The sequence below is a fragment of the Bombina bombina genome, chromosome 12, assembly GCF_027579735.1.
Source record: "Bombina bombina isolate aBomBom1 chromosome 12, aBomBom1.pri, whole genome shotgun sequence".
Taxonomy (NCBI): Eukaryota; Metazoa; Chordata; class Amphibia; order Anura; family Bombinatoridae; genus Bombina; species Bombina bombina.
In genome coordinates this window covers 86,477,983-86,498,568 of record NC_069510.1, presented here as the reverse complement: position 1 = coordinate 86,498,568, position 20,586 = coordinate 86,477,983, and the positions used below count along the sequence as shown (strand labels likewise).

The window sequence follows — 20,586 nt, the reverse complement described above, 5'->3', positions numbered from 1 at the left end:
AATCCCAGCCACTGAGTCTTAGAATCAAAAAAGTTTTATTCTTCAACAAAAGATATGATCAAAATTGATCTTTCAAAAAGCAATCATGAGTATCAAGGAAACATCAGGTGTGAGTTCACTCAAATCCACACATACCCCATCCACCAAACACATTCGTACTAACCCTCAGCAAAATAAAGAAAAACATCAAAGAAAAAACAATCATCAGAAACAAAATTTGCAATGTCACTCCCAGGGCGTCCCCAGAGAGTGAATGTTACGACACCACCCACTCAGGACCTCAAAGGATCAAGAACCATTGCGAGTGTCCACTCAATCTTCAACTCTGTAGTATTATATTAACCAAGAGTGTCTCTTATTAATCGTGGCACCTCCCAAAACAAGAATGTCTCATTCGTTATAGAGCCTCCAGCTGTAACAATATGTATCTGTTTGAAACCATCAGCAATTTGTCTACTTGCCACTGTATAAAAGTGGTCACAGGAGATATGAAATATTATGGTATTTGTAATCCATCATAGTGAATGCTGGTAACGGCTATAGTGACAAATCTTGTGATTGTTGAAATCTTTTGGTTCAGATGTCCCTTTAACCTGACGTGCTACCGGCCATACATTATATTGCGGGGAGCTGTGAACGTAGTAACGGCCCAAACACACACCCTTTTCACACTTCATTCACGGTATTGTGCACTGTCCCTTTATAGCAGAGGATGTATTACACTCCACATTATCCTTTTCACCAAAACTGCGAGTATCTCATACCCTCGTGGCAGTTCATAACCATTAATGTGTTGTGAATGTGTTGTAAACAAAGCAAATGCTTGAACATTGGTATTACCTCCTTCAGTATATATGAGCATATGTCGGTAGTGCCGTGAGACTCTCTGTCTTCAGTGTGGTTTCTATTGGCCCCCCGTATAGGTATCTAGTCTCACCTCGCAATTTCTGTGGCTTAGGTAGCACGATATCCAGGTAACTGTGGTGGCGTCTCCTCGTTCCGACGCGCGTTTCGGGACTCCGCCCCTTTCTCAAGGAATTTGCAGGTAATGGGGTGGAGGTGTGCCTTAAATAGAATCAATAGTAATCTCATTGGCTACTCGCATACACACCCCCACTCTAACGTCACATTCTACATTCGTGTTTGTGAAAGCATTGCTGAGATAGAAAACGAATGAATCTAAGACTCACGAATAGCTGGTGATCGCTGCCGATCAGGTACTAAATAGGCTCCACATAACTCCCCAGTGAAAATATGTCAATATATGACACCTTCAAGATCAAACCGCTGTACTTACTCTGTTCAGGGGATTATAAATGTATGTATATAGAGGCATCCGCGGCAATTCTCAATTGTAGCTCTATATTTGCCATCAATCAACGTACCTTACACGAAACATTCCCTCTCATCAGTATTCCGCGCACAGCGTGTTTAGTCAGTATAAGTTAATGTTTCATATTTACCGGGGGTCCCGTCACGGGATATCCTATTTGTGTGAAACATTAGGGAGACTATATGCAGTCGGTTAAGGCAACGCATGCTTATTCTCACAAATGTGATATTTCTAACAAATGAATCATATAAAAGAAACTACTCGAGTTAGTGTATATCCGGACCATGTGCATTGTTGCATCTTTCTATCCAAAGAATCAATTAATCGGCTCAGACAAAGCCTATCCCAAGGGTCTCAAAGAGCCCTTACCTACCCTATTCTATGTTGTTTCTCGCAATTCTAATTTCTATAACAAATGAGTCCTACAGAAGGAACTACCCTTATGTCATCAATTCTGCTTCAACGTATTTATAGGATAGATGGTTAATTCTATCCAAAGAGAACTAGATCCCATACATCCTACGTAGATATCGCAGGACTACCGTTATTGGATCTAAGTGTCCACAAGTTATAATTGATTTGAACCTCTATCATGGCTCTATACCCTGTGTCTTGTTGGAATGTCATGTCCAAAGCATCGCAATTCTTCATACCCTTTCCTACTTCTCTTCAGTTTGTCATCTTTTAGAGAGGACATATTCAGAGAAGGAAATTAAGAACTATTGAAAATCTCAGATGAAATTTCCCCAGGAAATGTCTCTATTGAGACCTCTAGGGACCATGGTATCCAATTTTTTAATCCATAGTGCCTCCTTACGGAATAGTATTTTCTGTCTGTCACCTCCCCTCCGTAAGGGGGAGACCCCATCAATTACTTGAAACCTTAATTGGCTCTTGTTGTGTGCCAATCGGGTGAAATGATGGGCCACAGGTGCATCCTCGTCATCCTTGCCTATGGCTGCTTTATGCTGGCGTATCCTATCACGGACAGTCTGTGTGGTCTCTCCTACATATGCTAGGCCACATGGGCACTTAATAACATATATAACATATTTAGAATTGCAGGAGAACCTGCCATTAATCGGAATCCTTTTACCTGATAAGGGGTGGGTAATATGATCCCCTTGTAACATAGAATGGCAGAGGGCACAGTTCATGCAAGAAAAGGAGCCTTTCTTATTAATTGTAGTTGGTTTTCTCATGGAACCCCAATCAGCCCGTATTAATTCATCTTTCAGGTTTTTGTTTCTCCGAAAAGAGAATAGTGGAGTCTCTTTAAAGATCTTGCCCACCTGTGTATCCTCCCTTAAAAGGTGCCAATGTTGTAAGATTATCCTTTTGAAGACCTTGCTATGTGAACCAAAATGACTCACAAAGGGCACCGAAAATTTTTTAACTTCACGAGTAGTCTTACTCAATAAACTCGCCCTGTCAATGTTCAGTACTTTATTCATGTTATCTTCCAGAATATGTACTGGATACCCTCTGTCTAAAAATTTTTTAGACATTTCATCCAGTCTTTGTAGGCAAATTCCTGGATCATCCACAATCCTTTTAGTCCGCAGTAATTGGCCTAATGGGAGGTTCTTAATCAGAGAAGGGGGATGGAAACTTTCATACCGTAAGGTATTGTTCCGATCCGTTTCTTTGGAAAATAAATCACTTCTGAGTTTCTGATCTATGATCGATATCATGGTGTCTAAAAAGCTCACCTTGGACTTACTTGCTTCCATAGTAAACTTAAGAGATTCATGTGCCGAATTAAGTTTTGATACAAATTGTATCAAGCCATCATCACTACCAGTCCAAACAAAGAAGACGTCATCTATGTAACGGTACCAGCCTAAGACAAATTTTTTATAGTCTTCATCTATATAGACCACATATATATATATATATATTTATTAATGTGTGTTTCCTTTAAATTCACTTTTTAAAGGGGAATTAAACACTGAATTAATCATTGATAGAATTATGTATTCAAAGCAAATATTAGCCTGAGGATAATCTATACATACATTTAAAAATATGTTGTTTAAAAATTGAAAAAATAATAATGTCCATAAAACAGTGGGTGGGGCAACATTGTAACTTGGGTTTCTTTTTCTGCTAAGGCCAATGAGGCACAGTTATTAATGACTTACTAGAATGTGCAGCCAATGATTGTGTGGATTAGAGCTGTGTCTGCACATCCACTTTTAACAGGAATTTGGAAAGCCCACATATTCAGAATTAAATTACAGGAAAAGGGAACAAAATAAATAATGAATGCATATTGCAAACTTGTTTTACTACATACAATTAACCTTTTATATTAATACATTTTAGTGTTTAATGTCCCTTTAAGGTTAAATACGTACCTATAGCACGCTGGAGAGCCGTGCTTATACCGAGTGTTCTTTACAGAGACCAGGGGGCATATTTATCAAGCTCTGAATGCAGGCTCGCCAGAAACACCAGTTATGAAGCAGCGGTCACAAAGACCGCTGCTCCATAACCTGTCCACCTGCTCTGAGCAGGCGGACAGACATCGCCGGAAATCAACCTGATCGAGTACGATCAAGTTGATTGACACCCCTCTGCTGGCGGCCGATTGGCCGCGAGTCTGCAGGGGGCGGCGTTGCACCAGCAGCTCTTGTGAGCTGCTGGTGCAATGCAGAATACGGCGAGCGTATTGCTCGCCGTATTCAGCGAGGTCTGTCGGACCTGATCCGCACTGTTGGATCAGGTCCGACAGACCTTGATAAATGGAGGCCCAGGACTCCACCAGTGCGTTATAATTAAGTATAAGGCTACAATGTTATACACTAGCAAGAGCACTAGATGGCAGCACTACTTCCTGTCATGTAGTGCTGCAAACATGTGCACGCTACCTAACTAGGTATCACTTTGAAAAAGAATAAGAAGAGAAAAATCTGATAAACTGGAAACTTTTTTAAATTGTATTCTCTATTTGAATCATGAAAGAAAAATCTTGGGTTTCATGTCCCTTTAATGGGACATGAAAGGAGAGAGAAAAGATAGATATGAGAGAGAGAGAGAGAGAGAGAGAGAGAGAGAGAGAGAGAGAGAGAGAGAGAGATATGAGAGAGAGAGTGGAGAGAAAGAGAGAGAGGGAGAGAGAGAAGAGAGGAGAGAGAGAAGAGAGGAAAGAAAGAAAGAGAGAGAGAGAGGAGAGAGAGGAGAGAGAGAGACAGGGGAGAGATAGAGAGATAAAGAGAAGAGAGTAGAGAGAGAGAGAGACAAGAGAGAGAGACAAGAGAGAGTGGAGAGAAAGAGAAAAAGAGAAGAGAGAAAAAGAGAAAGAGAAAAAGAGAAGAGAGAAAAAGAGAGAGAGAAAGAGGAGAGAGAGAAAGGAAGAGGAGAGAGAGAGAGAAAGAAAGAGAGAGAGAGAAGAGAGAGACAGTGGAGAGAGAGAGAAGAGAGAGAAGAGAGACAGGGGAGAGAGAGAGAAGAGAGAGAAGGAAGAGAAGAGAGACTGGAGAGATAGATAGATAGATAGATAGATAGATAGATAGATAGGGAGAGAGAGAGAGGTAAGAGAGAGAGAGAGAGACAAGAGAGAGAAAAAAGATTGAGTGGAGAGAAAGATCGAGAGAGAAAGGGAGAGAGAGAAAGAGAAAGGGAGAGAGAGAAAGAGGAGAGAGAGAGAGAGAAAGAAAGAGAGAGAGAGAGGAGAGAGAAAGAAAGAAAGAGAGAGAGAGAGAGAGAGAGAGAGAGAGAGAGAGAAGAGAGAGACAGGGGAGAGAGAGAGGAGAGAGAGAAAAGAGACAGGGGAGAGAGAGAGAGAAGAAAGAGAAGAGAGACAGGAGAGATAGATAGAGAGAGAGAGAGAGAGAGAGAGAGAGAGGAAAGAGTGAGAGAGAGGAAAGAGAGAGGAGAGAGAAAAAAAGAGAGTGAGAGAGAGAGAGAGAGGAGAGAGATCTTTCAAATACAAGCATGTAAGAAACTCTTTCGTAATAGAAACATAAAGTGATCGTACAGAGGGTGGAGCACCAAAAAGGCTAAAGTATCACCCTATTCTATTAACAGTGTATTAAAATCCAATTAAATAGTAAAATAGATCATATAGTAAAATCAGCATTTATTATAATAAGAATAACAGGTCATAGGGTACCCTATAGTAGACCAAATTATATTGAAAAAGTACATAAGATGTTAAACCAAAATACATATAATAAAGTGTAATAAGGTGGCAGTGTTCTCAAATCTTTCCGATGAGAAATAACCTCAAGTCTTTTATATAGGGTAAGCCTGATTTTAGTAGGTTTTTATTTCCATTTGTTACATTATTGCACTATGTGAGTTTTATTTCCACAGGTAACAACACTATTGGATTTAACACTTTTTTGGTCCACTGTTTATTTTTTTCTTAATTGTTCTTATTTTTATTTTTTTTATTTTTTCGACACTTCTTTGAGGAACCCAACCTGGATCCCCTGGACACTATTCACTTGGATTTTTACTACCTTTCGGACACAATTATAGAGGACTAATCACGATCCAAAACATTATTTTAACTTTCAACACTGGTTATTTCTCATTATAAAGATTTGAAAACACTGCCACCTTATTACACTTGTATTTTGGTTTAACCATCTTATGTACTTTTTCAATATAATTTCCTCTACTATAGGGTACCCTATGACCTGTCATTCGTATTATAATAAATGCTGATTTTACTATATGATCTATTTTACTATTAGATTGGATTTTAATACACTGTTAATAGAATAGGGTGATACTTTAGCCTTTTTTGGCGCTCCCTCTTTATCTTTGAGTTTATAAGGGATCTCATTTTGGGAGTTTGTATCGTTTTGTGTTGGCGCTGTGTATATTTAAACCTGTTTGCAGAAACATAAAGTGGTAAATGGACAGTAGCTAGGATCTAAAAAGAAATGGTCACTGGTGTTCCTTCTGTATACAGCAGATTATGATAGACTGAAATAGATATGAGTATGAGGTCACAGACTGTTCTCTCTGGCTGGTTCTCTGCACATGCTGCAGCCACCTCTTGTATTTTTAGTAAAGAATAAGTTTAACTGCGGAGCAACCAGAGAGACGCTATGATTCTTTTGAGGACTCACTGTGGTAGAGCTCAGAAATATCAGCTAGATCCCATCTAGTCAAGGACCTGTGATGTCACAGCAAGCAGGCTTTGTGCTCCGTTTATCATCAACCCATTGATACAAGACTAGGCGTTAGCGACAAACCCTATGCATTATCCCATTGGTTATGCATCCGGTGACCTCACAGAGGCACAGGCTCCTTAGATCATGCATTAGTTCTGTTCTAATCAGAGCCTCTGTTGCAGCAACCGCTTCTGGGAACCTAACCATGGGTCCCACCCCCCACAACATGCTTTTAATGGTTCTTGGACAAACCGGACTGTTATCCGATGGAAATTTGTCTGTCAGATTATTATATGTTGCACACGCATTCTGTCCGAGAACCTTTAAAAGGACGTTGTGGAGGGTGGGACCCATGGTTAGGTTCCTAGAGATGGTTACGGCGCACAAGGCTCTGATTAGAACAGAACTCTCTGGAGCATATCCTCGGGCGATAGTGCATGATCTGATTGGCCCGTGTCTCAGTGAGGTCACCGGATGAACAGCCAATCGGATAATGCATAGGGTTTGTCCCAAGTGCCTCATGATACAAGAAAAAAGCTAGTTCCCATCCTGCTTAATGACCTGGAATAGTGGTTTGGTCTTTTGACTGATTGGGAACTAGCTGAAGTAAAAGACATTATCGGTCTGAATGATTAAGGTTTATTTTTGTCAGGTTCCTGAAATGTCAGTCACCTCAACATAGGGTTGCCACCTCAGTCATGTTTTCCTGGACACTTATGAGTTACACATGCTGCAGGGTGTGCAGGAAGGAACATGTATTGTGCTTCTGGACAGCACAATTCATATTCCTCCCTGCACACCCTGCAGCATGTATAACTTATAAGTGTTCTGTATTTTAAAGGATGGGTGGCAACCCTACCTCAACACTATATCTCATATTCTTTGTGGTTAATCTGATTCAGTGCAACTCTGGGCAATGAACTCATCAAACCAGAATCAAACTAGTATTAAATGTTTTCCTGATCATATCGGTCATACTGAAGTAAAGTTAGTAACAGGGCAATATAGGTCTTTATAAGAGACAAGAAGGAATGTTGAATGCTGGTTACTGAACTCATTTAGCACGGTGACTGCAACATATGTAATCTAAATACTTCACTTACAAGTGAGGAGGAGGAAAGGGGGTCATATTTAAATTTGAATTCCCCACACGTTTCCATATAAAACAGGTTTTGCAAGGTATTTATTTTGACCACATTTTAAAGGGCTATAAAACCCAACATTTTGAGTCAAACAGACATAAAGCATACAAATTCGAACTACTTTCTAAACGACTTATACTATCAACTGTGCGTTATGTGGTACCTGCCAGTTATATGCCCACATAAGACCTCAGATCTGACACCATTGTATAAACGCCTTTAGTATGATTCCTACTAAAAAGACCAGCAAATACAGTACAATTGCAAATTCAACAAATGCATGATAAAAAAAAAAAAACAATAGCAGTTAGGGCAGTGGTCGACAAATCTGTTTACAATATAGGAGCCAGTAAGAATATTTAGGAGCCAGGTACACTTTTAGGAGCCAGACAGTGGTATTTGTAAATAGATCTATGGAGAATAAACCAAAAAGTTAGGAGCCAGGGGTAAAATTCTAGGAGCCAGTAGCTCCGAGGCTCCTGGGTTTGTCGAGCTCTGACTTAGGGGCATATGTATCAATGTGCGAGCGCACATGATACAAAGTAGCGTATCATGTCCGCTGCACATCGCTACACATCGATAAATGCCAACAGCATATGATGTTGGTATTTATCATTGCACCAGCAATTCTTGTGAACTGCTGGTGCAATGTCGCCCCCTGCACATTCGTGGTCAATTGGTATTCGATCGGGTTGATTTCTGTCTGCCGCCTTAGAGCAGGCGACAAGTTATGGAGCAGCAGTCTTTACACCGCTGCTTCATAACTTCTTCAAAACATCTGTTTCCGGCAAGCCTGAATGCTCGCCGGAAACAAGGGGCATCAAGCGCCATACAGACCTTGATAAATATGCCCCTAAGGGGCCAAATTATCATTGTGCGAGCGGAAATGATCCGATATTGCGGATCATGTCCGCTGCACATCGATAAATGCCGACAGAATACGCTCTCGGCATTTATCATTGCACCAGCAGTTCTGGTGAACTGTTGGTGCAATGCCGCCCCTGCAGATTCGTGGCCAATCGACCGCTAGCAGGGGGTGTCAATCAACCCGATCATATTCGATCGGGTTAATTTCTGGCGACGTCTGTTTGACGCCTCAGAGCAGGTGGACAGGTTATGGAGCAGTGGTCTTCATAACTTGTGTTTCCGGCGAGCCTAAAGGATCGCCAGAAACACAGCGCATCAAGCTCCATACAGAGCTTGATAAATATGCCCCTAAATCTGAACTTTAAATGAGTAGTAGATTTTTTTCTGACAAATTTCAAAGTTATGTCCATTTCCACTCCTCCTGTATCATGTGACAGCCATCAACCAATCAGAAATGCATATACGTATAGTCTGTGAATTCTTGCACATGCTCAGTAGGAGCTTGTGGCTCAAAAAGTGTAAATATAAAAAGACTGTGCACATTTTGTTAATTGAAGTAAATTGGAAAGTTGTTTAAAATTGCCTGCTCTATCTGAATCATGACAGATTAATTTTGACTTGAGTGTCCCTTTAAAGGAACATGAAACCCCAAATTTTTCTTTCATGATTCAGATAGTCATTTTAATCAACTTTCTAATTAACTTTTATTATCAAATTTTCTTCATTCTCTTAGTATCCTTTGTGAATATATGTGTGTGTGTGTGTGTGTGAAATACTTTATTTTAATATATCTTACATGTGTTTTGTTATGCTTATATTCTTGCCTTCACACTTTACTTCAGGTCTCAGCTACATTTTCCAGCGCTATTATGTGATGTGGTTGATAATGGCGCACCCATCGCTATCTATTTAAAGTATAGGGTGTGTTATAAAATTTCAGCTGCATAAAGATTCTCTGGTATATCTTTTTTACCCTTGACTTGTAAAACCAAATGGCGCGCTATTCTTTGCACAAAGTCGCAATATGGATAACACACTCTGCACTAATGATTGAGCGCCACTAGTAATCTAAGCAAATGCTGTCCGATAGTTAGGAAACATCAAACCGCTGCTTCCAAACTTTAAGACAGGTCTTAGCTTGTGGATTAAAATCACCCCGGACACATTTACCCAGGGTTCTTGACAGGGCCTACACCATTGGGCTAGCATGAGCAGGGGACGGCATTGCACAAGCACACACTTGTGCAATGCTAAATACGGGCAGCATATTGCTTCTTGCTTTCTGCAATCTCAGGCAGACAGGTTTGTGGAAGCGAACCTTATCCATCTGGGCTTTATTGAATGGACCCATTGTGTGTATAACATGATCTATTTGCCAGATATGTATTGTCCAGATTAATTATTGAATAATTCTTAAATTAAAGGGACAGCCTACAGCAGAATGTTTATTGTTTTAAAAGATACAACTGAGGTTACAAACAGGTTACATGCATCAGATTACTATTATACCCCTATGCCTAGATGCCGATCCTAGCCATAACCTAATACTACATCCATAGTTACTAAAACCCCCTGTGACTAGGTACGGATGGTAATCGGTCCATTGTGTGAATGTTAAACCTTTATTATTTTTATTGTTACTGCAGGTGCACTTTCAAGGTTCATCCTCCCTAGAACATAAGGTATGAACCATGTCTAACCATTTCCTTAGATTACTAGGATGGAAAGAAGATCCAAATACACCATTATTCTCTCTATCTAGTTTGACAGATAGTCTGCCTCTGCCTATCTTAAATGGCTAGATCTATACATAGGGCATAAGCTTATTAGCATGCCGTAATTGTCTCTCAGTACGACATAGCATGTAGCGGGTAGTCACTGACTCACTTCATGACTTAGAAATAACTGCTACATGACTACTACTAGACATACTATTCTCTCAGAGACCTAATGTTATTTTATATGTTGCACTGGGTAACTATAGGTTAGCTTACATGCAACGCAATCTGGACCCTAATTTTAAGTATAACCAGTTTCTTAGCCCTAGGTGAAGTTATAGAGGGAGGTCCCAGTACTATTTTTTCTATTGTTATTCCCAGTATAGGTCCTAACAGTAAATCAGGATGCTACTGCGCTATGTCGTTGAGTCCTTATACATTAAGGCTATAGATTTCATACTATCTCTTGGCACAGATGCGACCACATATATTGTTAATCTCTGATACTTTTATACTGCTTTTACTGCAAATGGTGGTACAACCACCTGAAATCTAGAAACCATTCAAATGTGAGTCCGATATTAACTCCTTAGGCCCCTACATCTACATTTAGAACGCCGGCCCCTCCGCCTTTCCCCTTCCCTCAATGTAAAACAGCTTCTGCCTGCTGATTACCCATATACTACCACATCCTATAGAAAATGAGGTTTCACTGATAGATGACTCCTCTTCTTATTGACACTTGGTTGTTTGATCGTCTAGATATATTTTAGTTTATACACTAACCCTTCCAGTCATTACTATTGTTAGAGTGGAGCATTATCTCATTATCTAACTACTGTACTATCTCAGATTGATAATATCTTGTAGGTTTCTTGTGTTGTTGTACAAAATACTAAAACCTCAATAAAAAACAAATTTTGAAGAAAAAAAAAAGATAGATAATCCCTTTATTACCCATTCACTAGTTTTGCATAACCAACACTTATATTAATACACGTTTTACCTCTGTGATTATCTTGTATCTAAGCCTCTGCAGGCTGCCCCCTTATTTCAGTTCAGGTCTATGAATACAGCACCAGCCGAAACGCGTAAGATCTGTCATCTGCTCCCTGTTATGAACTGTGTTCATTAATTTTTATTGTCAAATGAATAAAGGATCATTTTTTTATCTACATCGATTGAGACTGCTTTCCGGACTATTTTTTCCGCTTGCTTTCCCTTATTTCAGTTCTTTTGACAGACTTGCACTTTAGCCAATCAGTGCTGACACCTAGGTAACTTCACTTGCGTGAACACCAATTTATCTATATGACACACATGAACTAACAAACTCTAGTTGCGAAAAACTGTCAAAATGCATTCATACAAGAGGCGGCCTTCAAGGTCTAAGAAATTTGCATATGAACCTCCTAAATTTAGCTTTTAACTAAGAATACCAAGAGAACAAAGCAAAATTGGTGATAAAAAGTAAATTGGAAAGTTGTTTAAAATTACATGTCCTATCTGAATCATGAAAGTTTATTTTGGACTAGACCTTTTAAAGTTTATTATACTCTATGTAGAGTAAGTATATGAAAGTTTATTTAATGGTGAATTTATAGTACATGACATGAAATTAAAAATTTCAATGACAGAACGTGGCCTAAAATTAGAAATATTTAAAGTAGAAACAGTTAAAGGGACATAAAACCTGACATTTTCATTCATGATTCAGATAGAGCATGCAATTTAAAACAAATTTCCATTTTAGATCTATTATTTAGTGAGCTTTGTTCTCTTGGTATCCTTTATTGAAAAGCATACCTAGGTAGGCTCAGGGGCAGCAATGCACTAGCTGCTTACTGGTAGCTGCCCACATATGCCTCTTGTCATTTGTTGATCTTTCAACAAAGGATACCAAGAGAATTAAGCAAATCTGCTAATAGAAGTCAACTGGAAAGTTGATTTAGCGTTGAGGTTCCTTAGAATATTATAAGACTTTTGAGGTTTCTTTCATTGTGATCCCAAAAGATAAACACTTTACGTAAGTGCTTCCCTATGATAAAAAAGGTAATACTTTACAAACATTATATTACGTTATATACCAACCATCCCTTCAGCTGCAATTTGGAACTAGTTTATGAATAAAACCGGCCTCACCCAAAGTCTATAAACATAAGCAACAAAACGAACCCAACTCCTTCATGTTCACACAAGCAGTTATTAAAATGTTTTACTTGCATATAGCAAGAGAAAGAAGAATACATTGATGATATGAGTAAATTAGAAAGAGCCTCTTTCTGATGCTGTCAGAGACGAACAGAATCTAAGCGCAGTGAAGGGGTTAAGTCGTGCAGCAATTTTAATTATACATGCTTATATACATATATATTTATGTGTTGATATGTGTTAATTTGTCTATATACACATATTACACATATTAACACACAAATATAAGCATATATATATATATATTTACAGGGAACACACAGTTCCCATAAAGCACAATGTAAAGGCACTTATCAGTGCCGTGTTTTTTTTTCTAACACCCCACACCCGCCAACTTTACCCCCAAAATATCGCCAAGTACAGTTTTTTAAATAAAAAACTATAATGTCCTCTATTTTGAGGGCATTTGGGACACTTTTAGAAAATTAACCAGAGATCTAATCTCTGGTTAATTTTCTGAGTGGCACTTGTAATGGCTGGTTATTTATTGCGTGCCCGGTAACAGGCACATTTGCCGATTGGCGTGCGCGCAATAATTTTGCGCTCCACTTGTAATCTAGTCCTAAATAAATTCTAAATGGAATACTGTCTTCAAAGCAAAGATTAGCCTAAGAATAATATTTAGATTTTTTTCCCTAATTACATTAGTTTAAATATTGAAAATAGCATTGTAAAGTGTTGATAACGCAGTCTAGATCTAGATTATAAGTGAGTCACTAGACTATACTACTATTTAGTTTGGAATCAGCATTTCCACTTTTCACATCCTATAATTTTCAGATTTAAATTAAAGGGACAGTAAAGTAAAAAAAAAATATTTCATGATTTAAATAGGGCATGTAATTTGAAACAACTTTCCAATTTACTTTTATTACCAATTTTGCTTTGTTCTCTTGATATTCATAGTTGAAAGCTAAATCTAGGAGGTTCATGTGCTAATTTCTTAGACCTTGAAGACTGCCTCTAATCGGAAAGCATTTTGACAGTTTTTCACCACTAGAGGGCGTTAGTTCATGTGTTTCATATAGATAACATTGAGCTCCGGCACGTGAAGCTCCTAAGAGCAAGCACTGATTGGCTAAAAATGCATGTCTGTCAAAAGCACTGAGATAAGGGGGTAGTCTGCAGAGGCTTAGATACAAGGTAATCACAGAGGTAAAAAGTATATTGTTATAACTGTGTTGGTTATGCAAAATTGGGGAATGGGTAATAAAGGGATTATCTATCTTTTAAAACAACAAAAATTCTGGTGTTTACTGTCCCTTTAAAGGAAAAGGGGACAATATAGATCAGGGATGGCAAACCTTAGAACTCGGGATGTTTCATAACTACATTTCCCATGATGTTTAGGCACTCTAAAGTTCAGTCGAGCATCATGGGAAATGTAGTTCTCCAGACATCTTGAGGGCCAAGGTTCGACATCACTGGCATAGATAATGAAAGTATATTGCAAAGTTTTTATTTTACTACATATAACAATTTATATTACAATGTTTAAGGTCCCTTTAAGTAGGAAATACTGTGTTGCTTTTAAAGGTTTACAAGAAAAAAAATATGGTTTGATGTGCATTTAAAGGGACATTTTGTAGAAAAAGTATTAGAAAATATTTTCAAAATGATTAAAGGGACATTAAAACCCAAATTTGTTCTTTCATGATTCAGACAGAGCATGCCGTTTCAAACAACTTTCTAATTGACTTCTATTACCACATTTTATTTGTTCTCTTGGTATCTTTTGTTCAAAAACAGTTATGTAAGCATGCACCTGTCTAGAGCACTATATGGCAGTAGTTTAGCAAGAATGTGATCCATTTGCAAGAGCACTAGCTGGCAGCACTATATACTGTCATGTAGTGGTACAGATGCCTACCTAGGTATCTCATCAATAAAGAATACCATGGGAACAAATTTGATAATAGGAGTAAATTGTAAAAACAGAATTAAATTGTATGCTCCGTCTGAATCACCAAATAAACATTTTGGGTTTCATATTCCTTTAACATATATCACAGTTGTTTAGTGTGAAGTTTTGAAATTTGGAATCTGCTTTTACATATTGTTAAATGGACAGTTTACCCCAAAATGTTCTCCCCTTAATTTTTTTTTACCTGCTGGAGTGTATTAAATTGTTTATAAGTAGCGCCTACACTTTTATTTTGGCATTTGAAATAGATGATTTAGCCTGTGGTATCCCCACCTATACTCAAATTTTCTAGCAGCCAGCAGAATAAATTACACCCTGATGGGGTGTAGAAGATATAACTAATAAAATGATAATTTCTCCTTGTTCTATGTAGGTATTGGGCTTTAGATATACAGTAAGGAAGCATATGTGTGTACACAAAGTGATAACATAATGAGATCTCATTTTACATGCAAGCTCAACCCATTGTAATAGGCTGTGGTTTCAAAGCACAAAACCAGCAATTTCATATACACAAATAAACCTGAAAATGCAGTTTCTTATACATTTTATACTCTGCAGCTGGTATAACAAGTCACTGAAAATGCATTAAGGGAAAAACTATTTTACAGAATACTGTCCCGTTAAAATACTCTCTCTGATTTTTTTTTTACTCAGATAATATGTATTGAACCATGTAAGGATTAAATAAAGCTAGTTCATATCCCCACAAGTAACTTACTGTTTTCATCTTGTTTGGTCTTCCATACATTCCACAGCTGAGCAATAAAGAATGGAGCCCAACAAACTACGTATATCAGCACAATAACAAGCGTCATTCGGACCGTCTTTGACATGGCACTGGTCACTCCGGAATCTACCAATGGCGGCACACCATTCCTGCTGCCCATTAGCTTGCCCTTCCTCCTTGACCCAGGTGACCGCTCTGCTCCAAGATACAAGCTGTTGTGAATCTCCCTGAAGATAAGCACTTGACATGTGGCAATGAAGAGAGTTGGTAAGATGAAAACCACCAAAGCAGTCCATGTCACATAAGCTTTAACACCCCACGGTTCCACAAATGTCGCCCAACAGTCATACACATCATTGCCAACATCTTTCATGGAAAAAATGAAGATTTGTGGAAGACTAAGTATGGCAGAGATCAGCCACGCTAAGCAGACAGGAACATTCCATCTTGCAGAACCTTTCTTAAAGGTCATCATTGGCCGGCAAATTGCCTGATGTCTATCAAAGGTCATTGCCACAATCATATATGAGGAAGCAAACATTCCGACTACCTGAAGATACCTAACTCCTCGACAAACAACATCTGGACCTTGAAAACGATCAGTGATGTCCCAGACTAGCTGTGGAAGAACCTGAAAGAAGGAAACCACCAAATCCGCAAGACAGAGGTGGATCATGAATGTGTGCATGAGAGCATTGTGCTTTCTCCGTCTCAGTAGGGTGAACAAGACCAGGCAGTTTCCAAATGTGGCAAAGGCAAAGATAAGTGCAAGGATGCCAATGTTCCATTTCACCACGTATGGGTCACGATCATCATTTATCCAGGCCGTTGTGACATTGACACTCTCAAAAGGACTTGGAGTCTCAGACATCTGTTTAAAAAAAAAATATTGTTAAAGGAACAATCGTGCACATATTTCCTGTAATAAGTTCAATATTGAAATAAGCATTTAAATAGAAGCATTTTTGCAATATACTTTAATTAGCTAAAATGCTTCTAGTAAAAGCTATTATGTTTTTTCAGCGGCATGCGCACGTATGCTGAGTGAGTGCCCCATGCATGAGCATTCAAACACTACACCTTCTCAGAGAGTCAGCAGTAACTTGTATGACACAAATTAAATCTTTGCTGACACAATACACATTGCAGTGTTTGAATCCTGACCTTATAGTCAAACGCAGCATATGTGTGTATGCCGCAGAAGCATTAGTATAAGAAGCACTTTTGCTAATAGAAGTATATTGTTATAATGCACCCATACACATCTTAATGCTGATCTGTCTGTCCCTTTAAGTAATACATGAGTAGAATAGGTCATGTCCATTCTATTTGTATGTAAGCAAGGCTGCAAGTCCATGATATATTCCTGAAAATAGTGGTCCATACACATGCACGTCCCTGAGTGTAGCTCTACAAATTAGAGGATGTCATTTTTAAACTCTTATTGCCCATCCAATTTGTTTTTAAAGTGTTATTTGATGCCAGTATCTTTCATAGTGCAGCAGCAAGTTAAAGGGACATTAAACACTAAATGCATGCTAGATAGAATGATACATTCAAAGAAAAGATTAGTCCATGACTAACATGTAGATGTATTTTTTAAAGTTTCATTAGTTGTTTAAAAAGTGACAAAATAAGTTTAAAGTTTTAGTGTCTATAAAACACTGGGAGCTGCCATGTTGTAACTTGTGTTACCTTCTCTGTTGTGGCCAATTAGGGTCAGTTATAAATAGGTCACTAGAGTGTGCAGCCAATGGTTGTGCTGGATTTAACGGTGTTCTGCACTTCCATTTCTAACAGGAACTGAAAAGCTCACAATTTCAGAATGGAATTACAGGCAAAGAGGACAAAATAAATAATGAAAGTATATTGCAGAGCTGTTTTATATATACAATTTATCATTTTATATTACCATCTCAAAGTGTTTAATGTCCCTTTAACAATTACAAAATTGATGAAGCGCTCTTGATTTTAATAAGGCTGATATCAGAACTCGGGCTGTGACGAGACATGTTTACAAATATTTATGAATTCTGTAAAAAAAAATGTGTTGCAGTGTTGCAGGGGAAGAGCTCATTAATATATCAGTTTAGTCTTATTGAATGTAGCGTAACATCTAATGAAACATTTAAAGGGATTGGAAAGTTAAAACTAAACGTGAATGATTCGGACAGAGCATGCAATTTTAAGACACTTTGAATTTAACTTCTATTTTCAAATGTGCTTTGTTCTTTTGGTATCCCTTGTTGAAAATGAATATGCACATTACCAACACTAGTGGGAGATAGCTGCTGATTGGTTCCTGCGCACATTTCTGTCTTGTGATTGGCTAACTAGATGTGTTCAGCTAGCTGCCAGTAGTGCAATGTTGTTCCTTCAGCAAAGGATAACAAGAGAATGAAACAAATTTGATAATAGAAGTAAATTGGAAAGTTTTTTAAAATGGTATGTTCTGTCCAATGAAAGAAAATGTTGGAGTTTCCTGCCCTTTTAAATATTCACATCCAAATGTTGATGAGGGCTTTGAATGAAATGTGTCAAATAAGTAACTATGACATAAATTGTGTGTGGCGGGGGGGGGGATTTAAACTGAATTTTCAGGGGGCTTGGAATTTTAAAAAGTCTTTAAAAACCTATTGGACTGTAAAAGGGACACTGAACCCATTTTTTTTCTTTCATAATTCAGATAGAGCATGCAATTTTAAGCAACTTTTTAATTTACTCCTATTATGACATTTTCTTTGTTCTCTTGTTATCTTTATTTGAAAAAGAAGGCATCTAAGCTTTTTTTTATTAGTTCAGACCTCTGGACAGCACTTTTTTATTGGCGGATGAATTTATCCCAGGTTGTTCACCAAAAAGGGCCGGCATCTAAACTTACATTCTTGCATTTCACATAAAGATACCAAGAGAATGAAGAAAATTTGATAATAGGAGTACATTAGAAAGTTGCTTAAAATGTCATGCTCTATCTGAATCACGAAATAAAAAATTTGGGTTCAGTGTCCCTTTAAGGGCAGCACCAGCATTTACTCTACTAACTGGATGTTAACAAGGAGACATTTGACTATGCATTAAAAATATATGTGTCTGATGAATATATATCCCAATAAGTTACATTCCATATGTTACCATAGTAACAAAATATGTTGGCAGCTAATGCAGCGACAAAACGTATTAAATAATAAGATAGAAATAAGGAATGTCCTTCGTGCCTCCCTAGTATGTTGTGCTAAGTAACTATTATCCACAGTTATTTATAGGCAGATTGCTCTAATCACATACAAGCAAATTATTTTAGGCAGCGTACGTTCATATTATTGCTATTTAATTACTATGCCCTGTGAATTCCAAGAAAACTTGCGTTTGTTTTGTAAAGATACATTCTACACTTGTTGACACCTGAGAAACAAGATTGGTAGATACCCATAACTCTCTGCAGCGATGGAAATAGGTTTCCCAAAACCTCTCTACCTTGTCATATTACTGAGTCTATTTTACATCGTTTTTTTTATGAATGGCATTATATAACCGTGACAGCTGTGCAAAGGATACAATGTCCTAAGGTCACCAACCACTAATACTCGAGCCTAGTTCAAAGACATCAATGTAGGTGAAAAACTGCTTCCTTCTCCGCTTTAATAGAAGGCATATGAGTAATTCCAGCCGCGGGATTGCTACAGGGCTCATATGCATGCAATGTGTTTCAGGGTTAAAGGACCATTCAACACATTAGATTTGCATAATAAACAAATGCAAGATAACAAGACAATGCAATAGCACTTAGTCTGAACTTCAAATGAGTAGTAGATTTTTTTATAACAAATTTCAAAGTTATGTATATTTCCACTCCCCTTGTACCATGTGATAGCAATCAGCCAATCACAAATGCATATACGTATAGTCTGTGAATTCTTGCACATGCTCAGTAGGAACTGGTGACTCAAAAAGTGTAAATATAAAAGACTGTGCACATTTTTTTTAATGGAAGTAAATTGGAAAGTTGTTTAAAATTACATGCTGTATCTGAATCATGAAAATTTAATTTAACCTGAGTGTCCCTTTAATATTAACACATCATCATTTAAAGGAACATTCAAATTATTTTTTCTTAAAGGGACAGGAAACCCAAAAATGTTCTATTATGATTTAGATAGAGAATACAATTTTAAACAACTTTCCAATTTACTTCTATTATCAAATTTGCTTCATTATCGTGTTATCCTTTGCTGAAGGAACAGCATCGCACTACTGGCAGCTAGCTGAGCATATCTAGTTCGCCAATCACAAGAGACAAATGTGTGCAGGCACCGATCTGCAGCTAGCTCCCACTGGTGTAGGATATGTGTGTATTCTTTTTCAACAAGGGATACTAAGAGAACAAAGCACATTTGAAAATAGAAGTTAATTTAAAAGTGTCTTTAAAGTTTAAGTTTAACTTTCCTTTCAAACATTTTTTAATTATAAATAGTAAAAACACTTTGCAATACACTTAGTGTCATTATTTATTTTGACTGATTTTCCTTTCATTTGAATTTAAAAACTGTTTTTTCCCCCACTGCCCCCCAGAGAGGCTGGAGTGTGTTCTGTGGAATTCCGTAACCTATATTTTTCCTACTGATTGGTTGATATGTGCATGAGGCCATTTATATCTGTTCCAAATTGATCACAGCAAATTAGATAAGATAAATAACACTCATAATTCTTTTCAAGTGCTGTGTCAGTTTGACTGCAAAGAAAATGCAAATTATGCTAACAGGCAGTTTTAAATGTTTCTAAAGCATTTATTTTGCATGCAGATCTTTTACAATTTCTGATGCACATATAAAAAATTATTATTCCTTTCTTACCCGAGTGCAGCTGGTGGAGATTTACTGTGAAACAAATTCTCCATGTTGTTGGTTTATTTAATATACTAACTCCATGTTTTTTTTATGTATGTGTTTGATTTGTGATAATCTGATCTAACTTGATATGTCAGCTAGTATTTCTGGCTGCAGTATACATCTCTAATAAGTGAGCATTGGATATTTACTTAGGTTAGAATTGTGTTATGATAGTTACTGTGAACTGAGTAGATGATGGACTTTGAAATACTTAAATTTATGTGCAGCCACAAATGATGTGAGTTTCTATACACTATAACCTGAGGAGTACACTGCCCTGTGTAAATAGTATGTCTATGTATACTCTGAAAAATATGCTGTATGATGAATGAATATATGTACATTAATAGCACTGATGAGTATGCAGCACAGAATATTTATGTGAATATCTATACACTGATTAGTATGCTGCACAGTATAATGATGTGAGTATCTATACACTGATGAGTATGCTGTGCAGTATAATGATGTGAATATCTATACACTGATGAGTATTCTGCACAGTATAATGATGTGAGTATCTATACACTGATGAGTATGCTGTGCAGTATAATGATGTGAATATCTATACACTGATGAGTATTCTGCACAGTATAATGATGTGAGTATCTATACACTGATGAGTATGCTGTGCAGTATAATG

At 37.7% G+C, this 20,586-nt stretch overlaps 1 protein-coding gene across 5 annotated transcripts in view; it reads right to left on the bottom strand.

Moving 5' to 3' along the window:
• Positions 1-20,586, bottom strand: part of AVPR2 (arginine vasopressin receptor 2) — a 309,022-nt gene that overhangs the window by 26,529 nt on the left and 261,907 nt on the right. For all 5 annotated transcript variants that reach the window (XM_053695609.1, XM_053695610.1, XM_053695607.1 and 2 more), the window contains one exon: positions 15,049-15,928. In XM_053695609.1, coding sequence (XP_053551584.1) covers positions 15,049-15,928 — 880 coding nt within the window. The remainder of the gene's footprint in view (positions 1-15,048; positions 15,929-20,586) is intronic.